This window comes from Pimephales promelas, chromosome 6, assembly GCF_988280905.1.
Source record: "Pimephales promelas chromosome 6, fPimPro1.hap1.1, whole genome shotgun sequence".
NCBI classification, from domain to species: domain Eukaryota; kingdom Metazoa; phylum Chordata; class Actinopteri; order Cypriniformes; family Leuciscidae; genus Pimephales; species Pimephales promelas.
In genome coordinates this window covers 6,902,264-6,922,188 of record NC_142774.1, presented here as the reverse complement: position 1 = coordinate 6,922,188, position 19,925 = coordinate 6,902,264, and the positions used below count along the sequence as shown (strand labels likewise).

Sequence of the window (19,925 nt, the reverse complement as noted above, 5' to 3'; positions counted from 1 at the left end):
TGAACACAAAGGAAGATATTTTGAAGAACGATTGGAACCAAACTGTTGTTTGGCACCATTGACTTCCATAGTAGAAAAAAAAATACTATGGAAGTCAATGGTGCCAATCGTTCTTCAAAATATCTTCCTTTGTGTTCAGCAGAAGAAAGAAACTCATACAGGTTTGCAACGAGTAAATGATGACAGAATTTTCATTTTTGGGTGGAATATCCCTTTAAGGACAATAAAAGCACAGCAGTTAATTTCTAGCTGCTAATACGGCTAAAGTGGAGATCACTGAATGTGGTTCTGCTATTGATCTGGTTTTAGGCTGGATTGATGAGTGCATTACAGAGATGTCTGTCACATTAAACCCGTTTGATAAAAACAAGCTGCTATTGGGTTACACAACAAGGATGTGTGTTATAGTGGTAAAAGCTCAGGGTTAGTATCCAGGGGGAGTTTGCATCGAATCCCGTAAGGATTGAACACTTAACCCCAGGTTGCAATGGGACTGTCACTTAATACTGCTGTAAAAGTGCTTTGGATATAAGTGTGTCCTTTAAATTAACACTTACTGGAAAGTATTTATAGATGAAAAGAAGAATCAATGGTGTGTTTTTTTTTCTGTCTGGGATCATTATTAGTATGGTCTGATAAAATATAAGCTTCATGTATGCTTACTCTATCAATGGAGATTATTATATTACTGTATATGTGGAAAAATCACACATCCATAGCAATAATCCATACAAATATTGTGTCTATCTGTCTAATACATTGTTTTTAATTTTGCTATTAATAAGACATGTGTGACTACTGCCTATGTGAGCAGGAGAAGAAGTCAATGTATCCTCTTTTCTATCTTGTACAATAAACATGAGAGAACGGATAGTGTGTTTGTATCCATCTGTCTATTTGTGTATATTTCTCTGCATGTAAGAGTGCACATGGGGACTCAGATAGCTTTGGCAATTATATAATAAAGAGCAAGAAATGCTTTTAGCCTCTCTAAAGTATAGAAAAATAATACAAATATAGAAGGAGGATAGATGAAATAAGTTATTAAATAATGTACATTGAATTTCATTATGGCAGACATTCTCCATCTCCATCACTGGTGATTGTATCTATGGCATTTGTTTTAATTAGTGACACATTCTGGCTAATATTGATAATTATTTTCATATTATGACTGATAACTGATTATTAATGTCTGATTTTTACATTCTGTTCTATTTTGTCTTCATGAAACACTAAAAAATTAAATCCATAATTTGAAATACTGCATATTTCACTTATTAAATAATTATTAGTGTTTTAAACCATTAACTTCAAGTGAGCTAAAATGTAAAAAAAAGGATAAATATTTATTGAAACTAAAAATAAAGTAAACAATAATAATACAAATATAAGAAAACAGAAAAATATTAAATAATATTATAATTATTACATCACAACATTATATGCACTATATGAGTTGATTAACTGATTTATTATTAGTGATTTAAAGCATTAACTTCAAGTGAGCTAAAGTGTAAAACATAAAACCATGTGAATAGAATAAAAAATAAAGTAAAAATAACAGTATAAATATATCCAATTTCATCTCCTCATTAAATTGTGCATTCCTAAACCAAACAGTAAAATATACAAGAAATCAACAACAGGCAAATGAAAGAGATTCACAAAGTCCATCAAGTAAGTGAATTTCAACATGAATGAATATAGTAATATTTAGACATAGAATGAAATTGAAACGCTTATGTTGACGTCATATGTAGAACTGAGTCAGCTGAGCTCTTGTCCAAAATACAAAAAAACAGACCTTTATGTGTTTTATCTCACCCACTGATAAGCACAGCGTGGACGAAAGAAATATAGCCGTTCTCACACAACCCACACACATCCTGGCCATTGATTCAGTGGTAGCTCTGGTAACGTTTGCTAAACACTTGTGTATAATTCATGGCTTGTCCACAAAAGTAGCTAGCGATAAGAGCTATCATGCTTGTCCAGTCAGCTCATCTTTAACAACATTTCACATCACAAAAGGCGTTTTAAATATTGTTTGTTGGTGGATCGCAGATTAATAGGGTTGTCAACAGGCCAAACAATCAGTCTTCAGCCAAAAACAGCCCAACAGGGAGCGAGAGAGAGAGAGCGAATGTGTGAGGTAAACAACTCCAGGATGCTAGTAAGATGTTAGCGAAAAATGCTAACCAAAGTGTTACACCGTCTGTTGCTGATGTATAAAGTACTATTCACTACTTATAATGTTTTTTTGAATCATTTCTTACATCAAAATCCACTGATTATGTTATCAGTCACCTAAAACATTAATTTAGCTTTATATGACCATTTTTTCTGACCCTTAAAATTAAACAGTTTAATACTGTAATGTAATTTTAGCTGATTCCTTAAAGAAAAGCTGACTAAAAAAATCCACTCACAAATCAAACATCACTAACACGTCTTCTATAACTAGAAAAAAAAACCCATAAAATAAAGAAAGTACAACATTCTTCTTGTTGGCATCCATTACTGGCAGGCAAATGTATAAAACTCAGCAAAACCAACAACACGGTCCATCTGTGGAGATCACGCTGTTCGCTTGCTGACCGAGGTTCATGCTGTTGCTGGTGGAGGTGTATCTATGGTAAACGCTACACTTGCTCTCAAATGCGCTCCATCTGTTACTGTAGCTACTTCCGCCCCCGGAAGCTTCTAGATGGTCTTCTCTCACCAAGCTTAATCTTAACGGTCTCTACAGAGCCCCATTGCAATTTACACGGTAAGACTCTCTCACTCATGGGGAACGCCGAGCCAATGTGATGCTACATGTGCACATTAAATATTTAAGGGCCTGGAGTTAGTATCCATTAGCGAAAAGTGTACCTGTCCTTGTGTGTCACCATATTAAGCAGTTAATGGAAAGTACAAAAAGACATGAAAGGATAAATGAGGTTTGCAAGTTCAAGGTATAGCCTATTATTATTTAAGCTAGAACATAAAGACACATCATACATGGAATGGAATAATATACCATACATAATAATCGGACCAGGTGGAAACTTTTTGGCATTAACTTTTATATTAATAAATAAAAAATTTTTTTCATTAAAAATAACAATAATAAAATGTGTATATATTATTATTAATAATAATAAATTATTATACATTTTCCATCATTCAACTATGCCTTACATATTAATAGATACAAGCTGTTGTACTCCTAAAGGGACAATTTTAGCACATTATTTCTGAGAGTGTGTGTGTGTGGATCGAACAGATGCTTAGAGGCACTCACAGCGACCGGCTGATCAGTCCAGATGTGCAACACTCATGAGGAGTCAGCGATATAAGAATCTGTGAAAGAATAAATGGCTAGTGCCTTCCAGAATGATCACTCTCCCCACACAATAATCAATCTGTGCTAGCATATGTGACCAGCCACAGGATTTGAGCCAATCAGACTCAAACTCACTCCAATCTGTTATGTTTGGACAATGTGACCACAAGAGGTGTGGCTAAAACACACACCCACACGTATATGCTCTTTTTTGAGCCAAATTATGGCTCAAGAAGACCGCTAACGTTAACATTAATGAGCTTGGAAACCACAATGAACTTTTTCTGCCTAAATAAAGTAATGATTACCGCATTTATAACTAGCATATCTCTAGTTACAGTCCTTGCATTGTAAAATGTAATTTATACTTGCACGGAGTGAACATTTAGACATAGAGAAAAAGTGGTTGATTAGATAATTGCATTTATGAGAAATTGAACAGGTGTTCCTAATAATCCTTTACGTGAGTGTATATATATGTATTTCTATTTTCCACTTCTCAAGTTTTTGTTGAACCATTAAAATATATATCGTAAAGTATATTCACCAATATACTGTAGCCTATATATTACAGTTTTTATGACCAGAAATGATTTTACCTGTCAAATTCTTCAGTGTATGATTTTTCAGACAGGACGGATCCTTTCTTGATCTGACTTGAAATTTAATGTAAAGGATACAGTCTCTCAGAGTATTCACCAGCTCTCAGTGACCCTGACCTGCAGTAAGCACTTTTATCATTACGCTCACATTAAAACACATGTTTGCTCCTCTTTAGTGGGTCACTCTAATTAACCCACTTACCAAATGAGTCATATAGAAGCTCTGCTAGGCTTTACTTCTCTGTAGTGAAATGTATTGACATAAACAAATTCAAACTAGAGGTGTGTAATATTGACAAAAAACATTATATTGTGATATTTTTAGCCATTTTTTCACCATTTCATGAGATCAGTCTGGTATGGATGGATGGATGATGTGATTTAGACAGGAATCAAATGTTCATCTCATCTCAGCCAGAGATCCTGCCTTCCAGCTATCTATTATTAATATATGATAGTTGAGATAATGTATTATTAAAATGACTTAAAGTTGTGTAACAAGGTTGTGTACCTTTTTTTTTTTTTTAAATAAATAAACAACAAAAAAACTCATAATGACATCATCATCATTCTTCTAAGAAGTTTTAAAAGACAAATCAAATCTTTCTTTTTTATTATGTTATTGTGCGTGTTGTTACAAATAATAATTGAAAGGTGCATAGTTGTTTATATACCATCTAACTGGCACCTCAACACAAATCTAGTTGTCCTTTCTGGGTGTTTATTCACACATTCTGTAAAAGCATTTCAAAAACGTGTGACATAATGCCTCAGAAACTCTATAAATATGAAATTGAGCGCTGGCATGCCATGAAGTTTCAACTTCACATCCCTGGCTGTAAATTCGAAAACTCAGGCAACATCAAAAAAATGGTGATGAATCTTAGGAGCTTAAAACTGAATTGATTCGAGCTTGCTCAGCCCCCATCCCATTCAATTCCCATGCAATCAGAGATTTAGCTTCAGTGTTTTATCTTTCAGCAAAAAAAAAAAAAAAATGGGTGTTACATAATCTGTCTGCTTTTTTCACCAGCCAGTGACTTTCAGTAAGCCCAGGGTATGGCAGAAATCTACTATCATTAGCGATGTTTAACATAGACTGCGGCAGAACCTTCTCATGTGTCCATACACTGAAATAACAGACATCTGACTTACAGAATGTGAGAATGCATCCGATCCATAAATATTGTTTGTTGAAATTATAGTAAAATATGGTAAATTAAAGACTTGATCATTTCTCTATTGAAATTGGAACTTTGCAAAGATTAAAAGTTCTAATTACTTCAATTCTAATTAATATCACTGAATCATTCACTCAATCAAATCATATCAATCAAAACACTGATTCATTCAGGAACTAAATGTCACTGCTTTGCCATTTCCGCTGACGGAGGAAAAATGCACAGAGAAACTGGCAATTGTTTATAAAATGAATGTTTAATCAAAATTTATGACAGTTTCGTAAACAAGATCACGCTAGCAATCGTGCTAATGATCAGCAGTCTTGCTCATGAGATACTGCTTAATTATATGGTTTTCATTGTGGATAAGTGTTCCAATGGTTATTAATGAATATAAATATGTTAATGTGGAAGTTATAATGTCTGCCCTGTTTTCTATTTTCTATTTGCTCATTTCAAAAGAAATAACAAAGTTTAAGTTTTATAAGCTCAAATGGTCGCCTTGCTCTGTTCTATGATGCGCATTTGTGACTCTCCTGTTCAAACTCGTTCATCAAAATGAACTTTTTACGAGTCAATTCGTTCATTTCGTTCGTTGAATGAACCAAATGACTCGAAAAAAGATTTGTTCATTTTGATGAACGACTTCGAACAGGGGAGTCACGAAGGTGACCATTTGAGCTTTTTATTAAATGACGGATCGTTTCGCTTGATTCATTGTCTGGAATCGTTTAAAGCCCTTTGAACAGTTTGCAGTTTGCACTGAAACTGTCTTTTGGACCTTGAACCGTTTGCTTCCCATTGAAGTCCATTATATGGAGAAAAATCCTGGAATGTTTTCATCAAAAACCTTAATTTCTTTTCGACTGAAGAAAGAAAGACATGGACATCTTGGATGACACGCGGGTGAGTAAATTATCAGCAAAAGTTTTTTTTAAAAAGTGAACTACTCCTTTAATGCTTCTTTGTCGCTCACATGTGAATTATGTAAAGCAGTTCTTCTCAACGACAGATGCTCAAATACAGTAGGGGTATCGCAGAATCTTAACCGTTATTATGTGGACTTTATACCGTTATATCATCCCATTATTGTCATTATACTATTGAGTCGTCTATACTATTGAGGGCAATTTCAACTACTAACATTACTAAAGTGGCTTAATCCCCCACTTCACAATGAAACCACTATATGAACTCTCTCAACCTGTTCCTCGGTTCAAAGAAATGTTCACACGCTTTATCATCCAGAGACTCAAAGGATTGTGTGGTCTTATGAGGTCCCTGGCTCTATGTTGTGCCCATTAACGGCTTTTCCCTGTGTGATTTTAATGTTACGCAACGCTTGATCCGACTGTCGCTTGAACCAACCTCTTTGCTCGTCTTCAGCTCGCACAGTAAAGTAAGTTCAGCTGAGATACAGAGTGAAAGTGGAGACATTCCTGTACGAGACATCAGAATGCTTGATAATCCGCAAGAAGATACGCAAGCAAATATCCAAGAGTGTTAACCACTCTATCTATCTTTGGGCCCACTTATTCCCCCAGAGAAAATAAAATAGGTCAATAGAACAAGATTCTGCAGAGCCTTAAATGTACAGGATACCCGTTCAAACAAATATTTTCAAAATAAATGTGCAAAAAAGGAGCTAATATGGATGTGGGTCCATAATCTTTATTCAAACAAGGTAAAGATTAATATAACAAAATATGACTGTCGACAATTAGAAAACTAGTTAATGGTTAGTTCACCCAAAAAATGTAAATTCTGTCAGTATTTACTCAACCTCATGTTGCTCCAACCGGTAAGACTTTCGTTCATCTTCGGTACACAAATTAAGATATTTTTTGATTAAATCTGAGAGCTGGATCACTCCTTCATAGGCTTCTTAAAGGGATTGAAACTTGCCGGCCCAGAAAAGTTATTAAAGACATAGTTAAAATAGTCCAAGTGACTACAGTCTTAACTTTATCAAATGACGAGAATACATTTGTGCGCAAAAACAAACAAAAATAACGACTTTCAACATTCAACTTTTTATGTGGTCCTCGAGTGAGTTCGCGTAGTGTAACAGCGAAGCGCTTCTGTGTTACGTCACACGTAGGCTTACTATTGGCCAATGCCGTCATGCGTGTGATCCATGTGTATTTCTGTAATTTCTGTAAAAACCCTAAAATGTTGCTTTAGGCTTTTCGTGTCTTCCAAGTCTTAAAGTGGGTCAGATGGGTCCAGGATATTAAATGTGATGGTCCTGACCCAGCACACATGCCCGCCTACCAACATTAGTAATCAGCAACAGAAGAAAGCAGCTTCCGATTTAAACTGACTACAGGCAATTTCTGGTAATAAGATTCTCATCCATTATAACTTATCATTGTCAAATCAAGAAATGGCCACTCAAAAGAATGGATTGTGTTCTCAAAGAACTGCATCATGATGCAAAAAGTTGATTTTCAAATATCCGATGGCGGAAGATGACAAATGCCATCGTCCAACGCAATACCACCAGCTAATTATGAGTAATTATGAGTCTAAAAGAACACATTCTCTTGGGGACAAATAGAGTCACATGCGGCGGCGGCGGCGACTATATCCCTCTATTCATTAATGTGCCATGCTGGCAAATGGATCTGCCGAAAAAGCCAGGTGCTCAGCTCGTGAGGTTTGGTTTAATTTGCCAACTCTTAATAAATCAATCCTTCTGCTTCATGTGAGCTCAAATGAGAAGAGTTCAAAGTAAATGTTTGAAAATGATGTCTTTCTTCACACCTTCTTATCCAGCCAGCTTTATAATTTCCATCCGAGTAGTACTACTCCTACAAGTGTAATGACGGCCAATTGCATTGGCCATATGCCTTTGTGACATAAAATAAGGGAAGATCTGGCAACAGTGGATGCCTCCAATAGTAAATTATTCTTCTCCCCAGACTGATCTCATGAAGTAGCGTGTGTATGACACACCAATTCGTATTTCCATGTTTGGCGTGCTATCAAGACGCATAATCGCTTTTCAGCGTGTTTATGAACGCCGTTGACTTAACGTTATTACTGTATATATAAATATATGACTTACCTCAACCCCGTCCCTAAACCTACCCGTCACTGGGGTTAATGGCATTTATGACTGTTCCCTTACCATCCTAGGAAAAAAAAAAAAGATCGCTCCCCAGATGTAGATGTACATTTTGCTTCGTTTCGTGTGGACATTTGACGGCGTGTACGCGGAATCACTCGGACGTTAATGGCGTAGACATACACGCATACACGTGGATACACGCGGATAGCTCAAAATGCGTATCTAGAGATAACATGCCACTTGACTCGAAAGTGGTGTGTATGTTTACGCAAAAGTCATGATGTCATGTTGTTCTCCCGAAGCTTGGGTAAAACTGACCAAAAAAGGTCAATTTAAATTTTTAATATTAACCAGGTCACCTTTCTTATTCTGTTCACATTGTTCAAAAATAGAGCCCGACCGATAAAGGATTTTAAAGGCCGATACCGATACAAATATTTTTGGGTTTTTAAATCTGATATTCCGATATATGGGCCGATATTTTTTTTTTTATTAAATATTGTTGGATTTCACACACGTGTAAAAGAAAAGCTAACTTTTCCGCACAAGATACGTTTGATAATTTTTCTCTATGTCTAAATGTTCACTCATCGCAAGTATAAATTACATTTTACAATGCAAGGACTGCAACTAGAGATATGCTAGTTATAAATACGGTAATCATTACTTTATTTAGGCAGAAAAAGTTCATTGTGGTTTCCAAGCTCATCAATGTTAACGTTAGCGGTCTTCTTGAGCCATAATTTAGCAATAGATAACATCATACTGCAAATTGTAAAACATACATTTTCAATATAACAGGCCGAGGAGAGATGATTGAAGCGTGTTTCGTCCGTTTTTATTTTATTTTTTAAATATTCATTTATCGGCCATTATAACTGCCGATACCGATATTATGGAAAATGCCTAATATCGGCCGGCCGATATATCGGTCTGGCTCTATTCAAAAACAAACTTTATGTATCCATAATCTGATGGACTATATGCAAATCGTAACAATTCAGGCTCTGCGATCTCTAAATCAACTTTTCCTTGGCTGTAGAGATCTCTAATAGGCAGTGTGGCGCCTGGCTAATTAGCCTGTGCTCATTAAGTAGCCTCCTCACAGGGAGTACTAATCTTGTAATCAGTCCTGGCCATGTTAATAACATGACTTCATCCGTGACTTTGATCTCATACATAATTAAGCAAACCAGCAGGAAGACAGACAAACATGTTAGTCTTCATAATCCACCCTGATGGGCACAGAAATTTGGAATCAGGCAGTAATTACCATGATTTACATTTAACGGTGCTTCGAAAACAACACATGTAGTGGGATGTGCAAACCCATGACCTTGCTTTTCTTTTTGAACAACGAGAAGGCTATTTATTTAGAAAAAAAATTGGATGGATGGATGACTTTAAACTTAACTCTGACCTGAAAACACAGCATTTTATTATACCTTTACACAAACCCAGTATGTGTGTGTTGTGTTTGTGATAGTGCTGTGGCTATATCTGCAAGAATAAGCACAGTCTAACGTTGGCAGTGGTGTTGCTGTTATCTACAATAGTACTTTCCTATTTTTCTTGCACCTGCACGAAGCAGTTCATCATCAGAACGTGTGGAGAGTCTCTTAGGAATATTGTGTTACAAAGTTTGACGTTTTGTTTCCTTTCTCTCATTATAAGGAGATATAGCACTGGTCTATGGGGAACTGGAAGTCACTGGGTCACACTGTTAATGGCCGTCCATTTTGTGCCGTCAGTTTCCATTCCTTGTTTAGTTGTGTAAATCCCCAACACAGTACGTCACATGCTCCATTTGTGAGTCGTTCAGACAAGGACTGCTTGTGTCGGACTGACGCACACACACATATACACACACAATGCCTGAAGGCCAGTGAGATGATAGCAGCTTTCTTGATTGGCAGTCTTAGAAGTCTGTTGTCTATTTCGACCCATATTCAAATAACTTCACTGTTGGACAGACAAAAATATGCTGATTTGCTGTTCAAATAACATTTCTTATTATTATCAAAGTTGAAAACAGTGGCTGCTTAATATTTTTGTGAAAATGGTGATAAAAACAATGTTTCAGGCTTCTTTGATGAATTGAAAGAATTTATTTGAAATAAAACTTATTGCATCCTTGCTGAATAAAGAAATTTTCCAAACTCCAAACATTTGAATGGTAGAGTTTATTTTTTGAGTATTTTTTTATTAATTTAACCATTTGGTCTAGAAAAAGTGTCTTATTGTTCCACTTCGACTGATGCTAAAAATTGCGATATTTGATATAAATATCGAAACATATTTGCCAATAAATCTCTCTTTGCCTTCCTGGCCGGGTTCTTACCACTTGTCCTAGGGCCTTATGGGATCAGACAGGGGTGAGGTCACATGACCAGGACTTTTGGCAGCTTGATCTGCTGAACTCTCCTGTCAGGTTAATCTCCTTTAATACATTCAGTGTTATGGTGCGATGGGATGAAAAGAAAAAGCGAATGAGGACAAGTGAAGGTTAGAATATGGTGTTTGATAAATTAAGGGCTGTATTATGTTTCACATTTATGAAACTTCCATCTGGACACCTGCGAAAAGCCAAATGACCATTACAGTATGCTAAATACAGCTCTTTCAGTATTCATTTCAGCAAAAAAAAAAAATTATTAATTAATTCCAGGCTATTTGTTTAAAAATGGGACTTTCAAGACTGCAAGAAATGCAAAGTCGGTTCTAAAAATAAATAATTAATGACTAAATAATTAATTAAAATAAAAAATGCCCAAGAAATGCTGTGATCAGATCTATATGTACAACAACCGAAAACCTCACTAAATAAATATACTCAAGAGGATGTCCCTCAGTCTTTTAGCATGGACAAAAAAAGAACAATACTTAAAGGGATACTCCACTTTTTTGGGAAATAGGCTCATTTTACCACTCCCTCAGAGTTAAACAGTTCAGTTTTACCGTTTTCGAATGTATTCAGCCAATTTTTTATATTTAGAAGAATATCAGTAACCAGACAGTTTCTGGTCTCATTGACTTCCATAGTATATATTTTTTCCTACTATGGAAGTCAATGAGACCAGAAACTGTCTGGTTACTGATATTCTTCTAAATATCAGAAAATCGGCTGAATGGATTCGAAAACGGTATAACTCAACTGTTATATTCACTGGATGGTCATATACCTTTTCGATTTTAAATAAAAATCGATCGAAATTTATTCACAATCTCAAAAATCGAATTAAAAAAATTAAATCGTCGATGCTGCCACGCCCGTTCGTCTTGCCAAGCGGAATAAAACACGCGTTTTGAAGTGCTGCGAGTCTATGGTCAACCTCCTCTAACTTAGCTACAGCCATTCAAAAGATAGCATGGCAACTGCAGATGCAGGAGACCCAACAGAAATTGAAACCCCTCCTCTTTCACTGAAGTCGCAGGTGTGGAAGTTTTTGGGATTTCCAGTGAGTTATGTTGACAACGTTTGCGCTTCAAAAAAGCCACAGTTTGCAGACATCCCAAGTCTCGCGGAAGTTCCAGGAGTCTCCCGCATATTTAGCGGCTCCCTGATGCAGACAAATTAGTTAAAATGTCCCAGAATCTTCCCAGCATCCTGATTGGCTGATTGATAAAAATTGAGAATCGAATCGAACCGTGACCATAGAATCGAATATGTAATCGAATCAACAATTTGGAGAATCGCAACACCCCTACTTGTTATCCGATCGACCAAAACGCATCTTAATACCAGGTGTAAACAGGGCCTACAATGTTCATCAGACAAAGTATTAAACTGATCTCAGATCACCTAAGAAACAATTGCAGCGTGATTTTCCATTCCCAGCAGGCAGGGACACCTGGATCTAAGCAGCTGAGCCCTTGTAAACGCTTCGATCGATCTGTGGGTAGACTGCATAAACTCAACAACACCTTCATATAAAGAAAGTCTGACTCAGCAAAGAATGTCTGTTGAATTACTCAAAACAAAACTCATTTTATTACTACGCATCTTCTGCAGGGATCTCTTGAGAAGGGCAGGCAGTTCTTTTATGTCAGGACGACAGATTCATTTTTCATTCACATTTAAAATGTAGTATACAGGATAACATTCCCAAAGATTAAGAGAATTTTTTTTAGTTCCACTGAAGGTCATGTTCCGTTTCGAAAGAATCCCTCCACATCTTAAAGCTAAATGTAATGTCCAAAATCCTTTTTCAAATAAATACCTGCCCATTCAATGGCATTCAGACTTCTCTATTGCTATCGAGTGGAGGGTCATGTGTTCTTTTAACAAGCACAATTCAATTTCACAGCCATCAATAGGCCATTATTCCAGTGGCTTTTCCCTCTGACTGTTGCATTAAGAGTGCAGTAAGCCCTCAAGAGCTACAGTGCTTTATATGGGAGCAGAAGGTCTACAACAACTGATTTATCATCAGGGCATGTTCAGAGGCTTTGAGCAGTCTGAAGTATGATTTAGCCCTTCCTTATCCTGATTAAGTGGTAGGCTAACACACAACGTTGATTTAAGAATCCGAGTGAACATTTAGGCAAAGTTTTTACTAGTACGTCGGGCTGTCAAACGATTAATCGTGATTAATCGCGATACAAAATAAAAGTTTGTGTTTACATAATATATGCGGGTGCACTGTCTGATAATTATTTTGTATATATATATTAGGGATGCACCGATATGAAAATTTTGGCCGATACCGATAACCGATAATTCTTTATATTTGAAAGCCGATAACCGATATATCGGCCGATAAACTTAAATCCAAATTTGTATCTAATTTTGAGAGCCTGATTACAAAAACAAAAGTCTCACAATTAAATCCACGTCCCAAGCGCACAATTATAATAATGTTCTCATCGTAGTGTTGTATAGCCGATATGACAGATTTGCGTTGCACATGTTGTCCCGAACCAGATTTTCATTTTCTGAAGAGATTTCAATCATATTTCAAGAAATTCAAAAACATAAACACTTCTCAACAAGTGTCTCAGCTGAAGGGAATAATACATTATTTATCGGTTTTAATATATCGGCCACATTTTCTTACCAGGCCGATAACGATAACATTAAAAATGAACATATATCGGTCGATACCGATATGCTGGCCGATATATCGTGCATCCCTAATATATATATATATATATATAAATTAAAATAATTACACACAGTGCACCCAAATACATTATGTAAACACAAACTTTTATTTTGTATCGCGAATAATCGCGATACTAGTACGTTTACATCTTAAAACGCATAACTTGCTACGGTTACCCCTGTTGTCCACCCTACTTCGAAGTTTTCGATCCTCGAAAACTGAGACTTTTGGAAACGCTGCAGGTCTATACAAAGTTTTAGTTTGAATACTCCAGGGTTGCGTTTCAACGTAAATGGACCAAAACGGAGACTTTTGATTTGCCTCTGATTAGTCACACCCTTATCATATGACCATTACACTACCAGAACACGAAAACAACACCGACCAGCTATGTCATGCAGATGGAACTGCAAGATTTGCTGACTTTGTTGTGCGCCATTTGTCATGCGCGAGAGGCAAGCTATTAGCAATCGGAAAAACTGTGCAAAAATGGTCATGTGACGTGTTTTCAGAGTCAGACTGAGATATTTTCTGACAAGAAACCCTGTGTTTAAATGAAAACACACCCCCCTGGGAAAAAAAAGAAAAAAGAAAAATAGCAATGAATGAACAGCACTCTGCAAGTTACAGCATGTTGTTTTTTTCTTAGCAGCACAGTTGAATGAGTCTATACAGGGTTACACCCAAGACTCCAAACTCAAGGTCTTTAGCTGGTTTCTATCTAAAGCCTCCCTTTCAAATGTAATTGTCTCTTGTCTTCAGCTTTAAAGTTTAAGACTAAAGGGTTTGGTGTTTCTATAGATCATTAACCTACAACTTAGCTCCAAGTCTTCAGATTTACCCAATATAAATACCACAGACTCACAGTCATTTGATTGTCAAATGACTATTTAATATGTTCTTGAGACAGACAGAGACTGTTATGTTGTGCTAACGCATCAATTTTGTTGGATCACACTATTTTCTGCTTGAGAGAAGAGAGTCTGATACTTTCAAATTTTTATGGAAGGTGACAATTCTGTCAAAACATAAGCATTTTCTTTTCTGACCTTTATTAATCTTTCTTCAAGCATTGTCACTCTCACACACAGCCATGTTTACACCCTAAAGCTACATCAAACGATTAAACCATTCAATTTTTGAATGCGCTTTTCTCTACCGAACTCAAATACGTACACAGGGGAACAAACCTCAGCATTATTACATCATGTTTGACCACAGCAACAGTCATTAGATCATTCTACTTAGCAAAGAATCACATGGTGCTGCTGTTTGACAGACCCTGAGGGACCAGCGTTCGGCTGACAGTTTGCCGTCACTTATCAGATGCCCAGAGTGGAATGCAATAAGAGTTTGAGACAACACATTTAGTCATTTTAGCGCAAAAAATCATACAGTGGTTATCTCACCGAGCACCCATCTCTGCAAATAAGGGTTAGGACCGTGAACTTCAGTTGAACTATGATGGGCACGTCAAGCGTGAAGATAATGATTATCATTTCATCACCCATATTGATTACCAACAATTCATTTATCATTCCAGGATACGGTTCACGGGTCAGCATCTGTCGCCAGCGGGATGAATGCATGTGTAAATGTATGTGTGAGTGCGTGTGTTATGAGAGGGAAGCAAATGATGACAGAAATTCATTTGTGTTAACTTTGACAACAGCATCACTCAGATCCACTGCCGTTAGCTTTATTAAACCAACCTGATCCATCACAAAGAAGCTCACAGTCAGGGTAAGTTCACAGTTCAAATTTGTTGGAAAGTTTTTGCCATTGAAGGACATCAGCCAAGTTCTACTCTCGTACTAAATACAGTAAAATCATCATGTTCAACGTTGTAAGGAGAAACACTGAAGTAGGAGCTTGTGATGACTTTGCATGTTCCTTCACTGTCTGACCAGCAGAAACATATTCCTGCTCATGTAAGATGATTTCCAATAAGTCTTTCCTGCTGGTCCGCAGACAATGAGATTACCTCAGTACAAAGAGCTCAAATTACATTGAAGCCTCCTGAGACAGGATATGGGCAGTCATGCTACTTCCTGTCTGAGGATGAAAATAATTAAGAAGCCGCCGGTGATGGCTCGAAGTTGCCTTTTTGTGCCGTGATAACGTGCTGGAAACCAGTTCCGTCATGTAAATAATTGTGCGTATTGTAAGTCAATTATTCTGTATTATTTAGGGCTGTCAAACGATTAATCGCATCCAAAGTAAAGGTTTGTGTTTATTTGAACACTAAAAACTATTAGAAATATTTGACTGCTGAAAAAAAATACACACTACACACATTCTAATCTAATCCGGAAACAATCGACTGGACTTTAAGGAAGAAAACTAGGGATGCACAATCGGCCAGCATATCGGTATCGGCCGATATATGTTCATTTTTAATGTTCTCGTTATCGGCCTGGTAAGAAAATGTGGCCTATATATTAAAGCCGATAAATAATGTATTATTCCCTTCAGCTGAGACGCTTGTTGAGCACTGTTTATGTTTTATGTCTTGAAATATGATTGAAATCTCTTCAAAAAATGAAAATACAGTTCGGTACAACGGTACATGTCATATCGGCTATACAACACTATAATGAGAACATCATTATAACTGTGCGCTTGGGACATGGATTTAATTGTGAGACTTTTGTTTTTGTAATCAGGCTCTCAAAATTAGATACAAATTTGGATTTAAGTTTATCGGCCGATATATCGGTTATCGGCTTTCAAATATAAAGTATTATCGGTTATCGGTATCGGCCAAAATTTTCATATCGGTAAACAATTCCCATTTATCTAACCTACTCTTCTAGCCGAACAAAAAATGATGAGCTTTACATATTAAAACAGGTTTCACATTTCCATTTCATATTTATCTTCCTACACTGAAAATGCCCATTCAGCAAACAGACTCTGAAGTGAGCGCTACTACAGGTGAAAGCAAATCATCCCACTGTCACTTCCTTTGTCGTTTGAGCCAGTCAAATCCACACGGGGACTTATTTCTCATCTTCTCTGACCAATCTCATTCCCCATCATTCTTTTCTCGCTCCATCTCTCTTCTGCACGGTACTCTCATTTGCCTTTCTCCTCTCACTCTGCCAACCTGCATTACCATGCATTAGATCAAGGAGCAGTGGGGTGGACAGCGCTTCTCACAGGAAAACTCATGTGACTAACTAACACACTCCGTCCCATCTCATGACACAGCTCTATCTAAACGATGGGATAAATGAACTGCTTGTTTTTGACCTTGCATAAATATTGAGACTTTTCCTCAACACTGTAAAAAAAAAATATAGTTGGTTTAACTTAAAAAATTAAGTAACCTGGTTGGCAGAAACTCAAAATATTATGTTATCTGAACTATATAAATTATTTAAGTTGATTTGACAAAATAAAAATCCTGAAAATATTTTTTTACAGTGAAGATAAGTTTAGAAAGACTTGCATTTTATTACTTTGCATTTCAAACAAACTCATAAAAATATAATTTGAATGTTTGACATAACCTTAACAATACAAAAATTTCAATAACCATGGTCAACAAATGAGCTTTGCCAGGCATAAAAACCCCAAAACAAATCTAATATTTAATGACACAGTGCACTAAAAGTGAAATAAAATAAAATAGACAAGAAATTAAACTTATTTTATTTCTCAATTTTATTTAGTCTCACTGTCTAAACTGAAATAAAAATTAATAACAATCTATAATGATAAGAATGTAGATATTTATGGCGTGAATTGAAGTTGAATAAGACACTTTTTGCCATTGAGATGACACTACTGAACATTCAACAGAAAATATACAAATAAAAAGTCCAAATATAAAAACTAATATCCCAATGACACTAAAATAACACTGAAGAAATCATTCCGTCCCAAAACTCTCTCGCTGCGGCCCCTATGTGTGTTTTATGGTTTACCGTAAAAACCCGAGCAAACAAAACACAAACATAAACAGACAGGTGAGAGGTGTCTGTGACATGAACATTATTCCTCACGTCATGTTTATCGCACACTCTTCATCTTTTCATCACTATTTTTTCAGACTGTCTAGACAGCGCAAGAGATTTTGCTCATCAGTCCGCATGTCAGCTTGATTACAGAGTACAGAATAACAGATTCGTATGGCCTTCAGTGATGGGGAAATGCAATTTTTGGGCCTTTTTAACCATTTCAGCCACCAATTAATATTCTTAAAGACACCAAGAACGATAATCTTAAAGATAACTATAACTACACTGTAAAAAAAAAAAAAAAAAAGTTCATGTTTTGTAATCAATCACAACATTTTTTTCTTGTGTTAAATCAACTTAAATAATCGATGTGGTTCAGATAACATAATATTTTGAATTTCTGATGATTAAATCCATCTCCTTCATTGTATTAACAAATTTTTTTCCATTTCAATGAACTTAAAATTTGAAGGCAACCAGGTTACTTCATTTTTTAAGTTAAACCAACAATATTTTTTTAGGTCGATATTGTTCTGTTACTCTAAGCTTCTGATTAAAGTCAGTTTAAATGCAGGATGGATTCTGATTGGCTGTCATTTTTTTATCATACATTTTATTTATCATACATTAGCTGGATAAAATCGTGATTCCAACGATATCGTTTCTCTGTGCCGTTTTGGTTATAGCCGTGTGGTGTGAATTCTGCTATTCTTTAACATTGAGAACGATTTTTAGAACTATTAATCGTTATCTTTATAGTTCGTCCTTGGTATGAACAGGTCAGAATATAAACTTAGGTGTTGTTCCATTGCATCTGACATAATAAATACCCTATTGTCCAAACATTACGCTCTCAGCAGCACATATTATATAATATCCGAGTTATTGTTTTCATATTGTACAATAGATTTGAACCCAGAAAATCTGGTTTATACACCCACTAGCTACTAATTTGAAAATAGTATCTTGCCTAGGAGTCTTTAAATTAGGAAACAAGTACTCAAAGTGAATGTTGTCTATAGTAAAATGTCCTTATAACCTTACATGCTGACACATACATAACCTGCACATATGAGCAAATCTCTTTCTCTAACTCCCAGCAGCTTGGACAGTTGGTTAGCGTGTACTCTTGCCTAGGCTATACCGAGTGCTAAGTGGATTAAAAGCAGGCCTAATCTGTGTAAGAATGGCATGCAGTAAACTATCGTTTGAACCCGTGACCCGTCTAAGAAAACGATTCGATTATATAATAAAAAAAGTTATTTTTTTTTTCCTAATTTTTACTGATGAACAAAATAACATGAAATTCAGCCTTTATAGCACTTCATATTTACGGGGTACAAAACAAGGTTTTATATATTTTTAATTATTTTTTTTTTTCAATTTGTAAACATATCATAAAAGAGGTCAAGCTAAACGCTATATTTATCAAAACCAGAAGATTAGCAAATTCAGTCCAAATTAAGCGGTATCTATGTAGTTTGGAGCAAAAGTTGCTTTAGTTATTGATACATTTTTGATTATTGTTCTTACAGTAACTAGCAATATTGACTAAAACACTATAGTTTGGTCAAAATGACCATTTTAATTGAGGAAAATTAGACATTTGATGTGTTTAAACTAGATTTTTTTCTTTCTTTTATTAGATTGTCTGTTAGTTTAAATCATAAGATTTGTGGTTTCATGGGGTATGGTTAAAAAGAACAACTCGTTACACTACAACGTCTTCTATTAATAAATACACTAAACGACTCGCGCTCTTTTTCAATGACCAAAACCTGTTCGTCCACGACTGTTTGAGAAGTCAATTTGCATTTTTGATATTTCATAACACAAGCTGTGATTTCTCAGTCATGAGCTCGGCGGGTGTCTTCACGAGGCATTGAAATATAACATTTCGCTTGGGAATTCAGGTCACAGTCAATCGGGATAGAACCGCAGTGAAAACTTCATTACAAACGCCTGAGATTAGTAACTGTAAATACATAACGTTACCGGTTGCGTCCATTGCTAGCTTACATATTAATTCACAGACAAAAGTGATGCACACACGGACAAATAAAGATACAACGTCTCATTTATGGATTTAGAGTAGCCTACAGTCCAAAAAAAATGTGTATCACAAGCACTGCAGCCCTTGAAATGGAGCAAACCAAACCAACAAGTTGTCGAGAGTGATCGCATGTCTACTCACGTATCTAGTGATGAGGTTCCGGATGGTGGTGAAATCCATTCTGCTCGAGCCGCTCCAGGTGTGCTGCTGTCTTCGGTTTCTCCTCTAATCTTGTAGATTGGGCACATAAAACGCTAGCTGATCATTGTACCAAGTCTCTGTTCCATGTCTTCTGCGATCTTCTTCTAGGATTGATAACTGACGGTCTCTAACGACTCGCGCGATTATTATATGTCTACTGAGCGCCTACTGAGATGATGAAGGCTACTATGTAAAGTCCGAACGTTGTCATAGTGACATGCTCCGGTGTCACCTGTATATGCCCTAAGTGATGGGAAAAACAACAAGCTCTCGTTTTCCAATGTTTTGTCTTGGTATTTTAAAGGGACTGGCCACTTCTTCTTTCTCGAGCGTCCCTTCGGGCTGTTCTCTGATGTACTGACGTACTCACTCACTCTCCTTCTCGGTGTAGTAGAGCCCTCCTGATCGACCAGT

At 36.2% G+C, this 19,925-nt stretch overlaps 1 protein-coding gene across 6 annotated transcripts in view; it reads right to left on the bottom strand.

The window, feature by feature from the left end:
* atp11a (ATPase phospholipid transporting 11A) overlaps positions 1–19,925 on the bottom strand; it is a 75,919-nt gene extending 55,994 nt beyond the window's left edge. For 5 of the 6 annotated variants that reach the window (XM_089132030.1, XM_039687696.2, XM_089132032.1 and 2 more), the window contains exon 1: positions 19,452–19,924. In XM_089132030.1, the coding sequence (XP_088988156.1) occupies positions 19,452–19,490 (39 nt within the window). In that variant the 5' untranslated portion in view covers positions 19,491–19,924. Of the gene's footprint in view, positions 1–19,451 lie in introns of all 6 variants that reach the window. The other variant, XM_089132031.1, reaches the window with a different exon arrangement.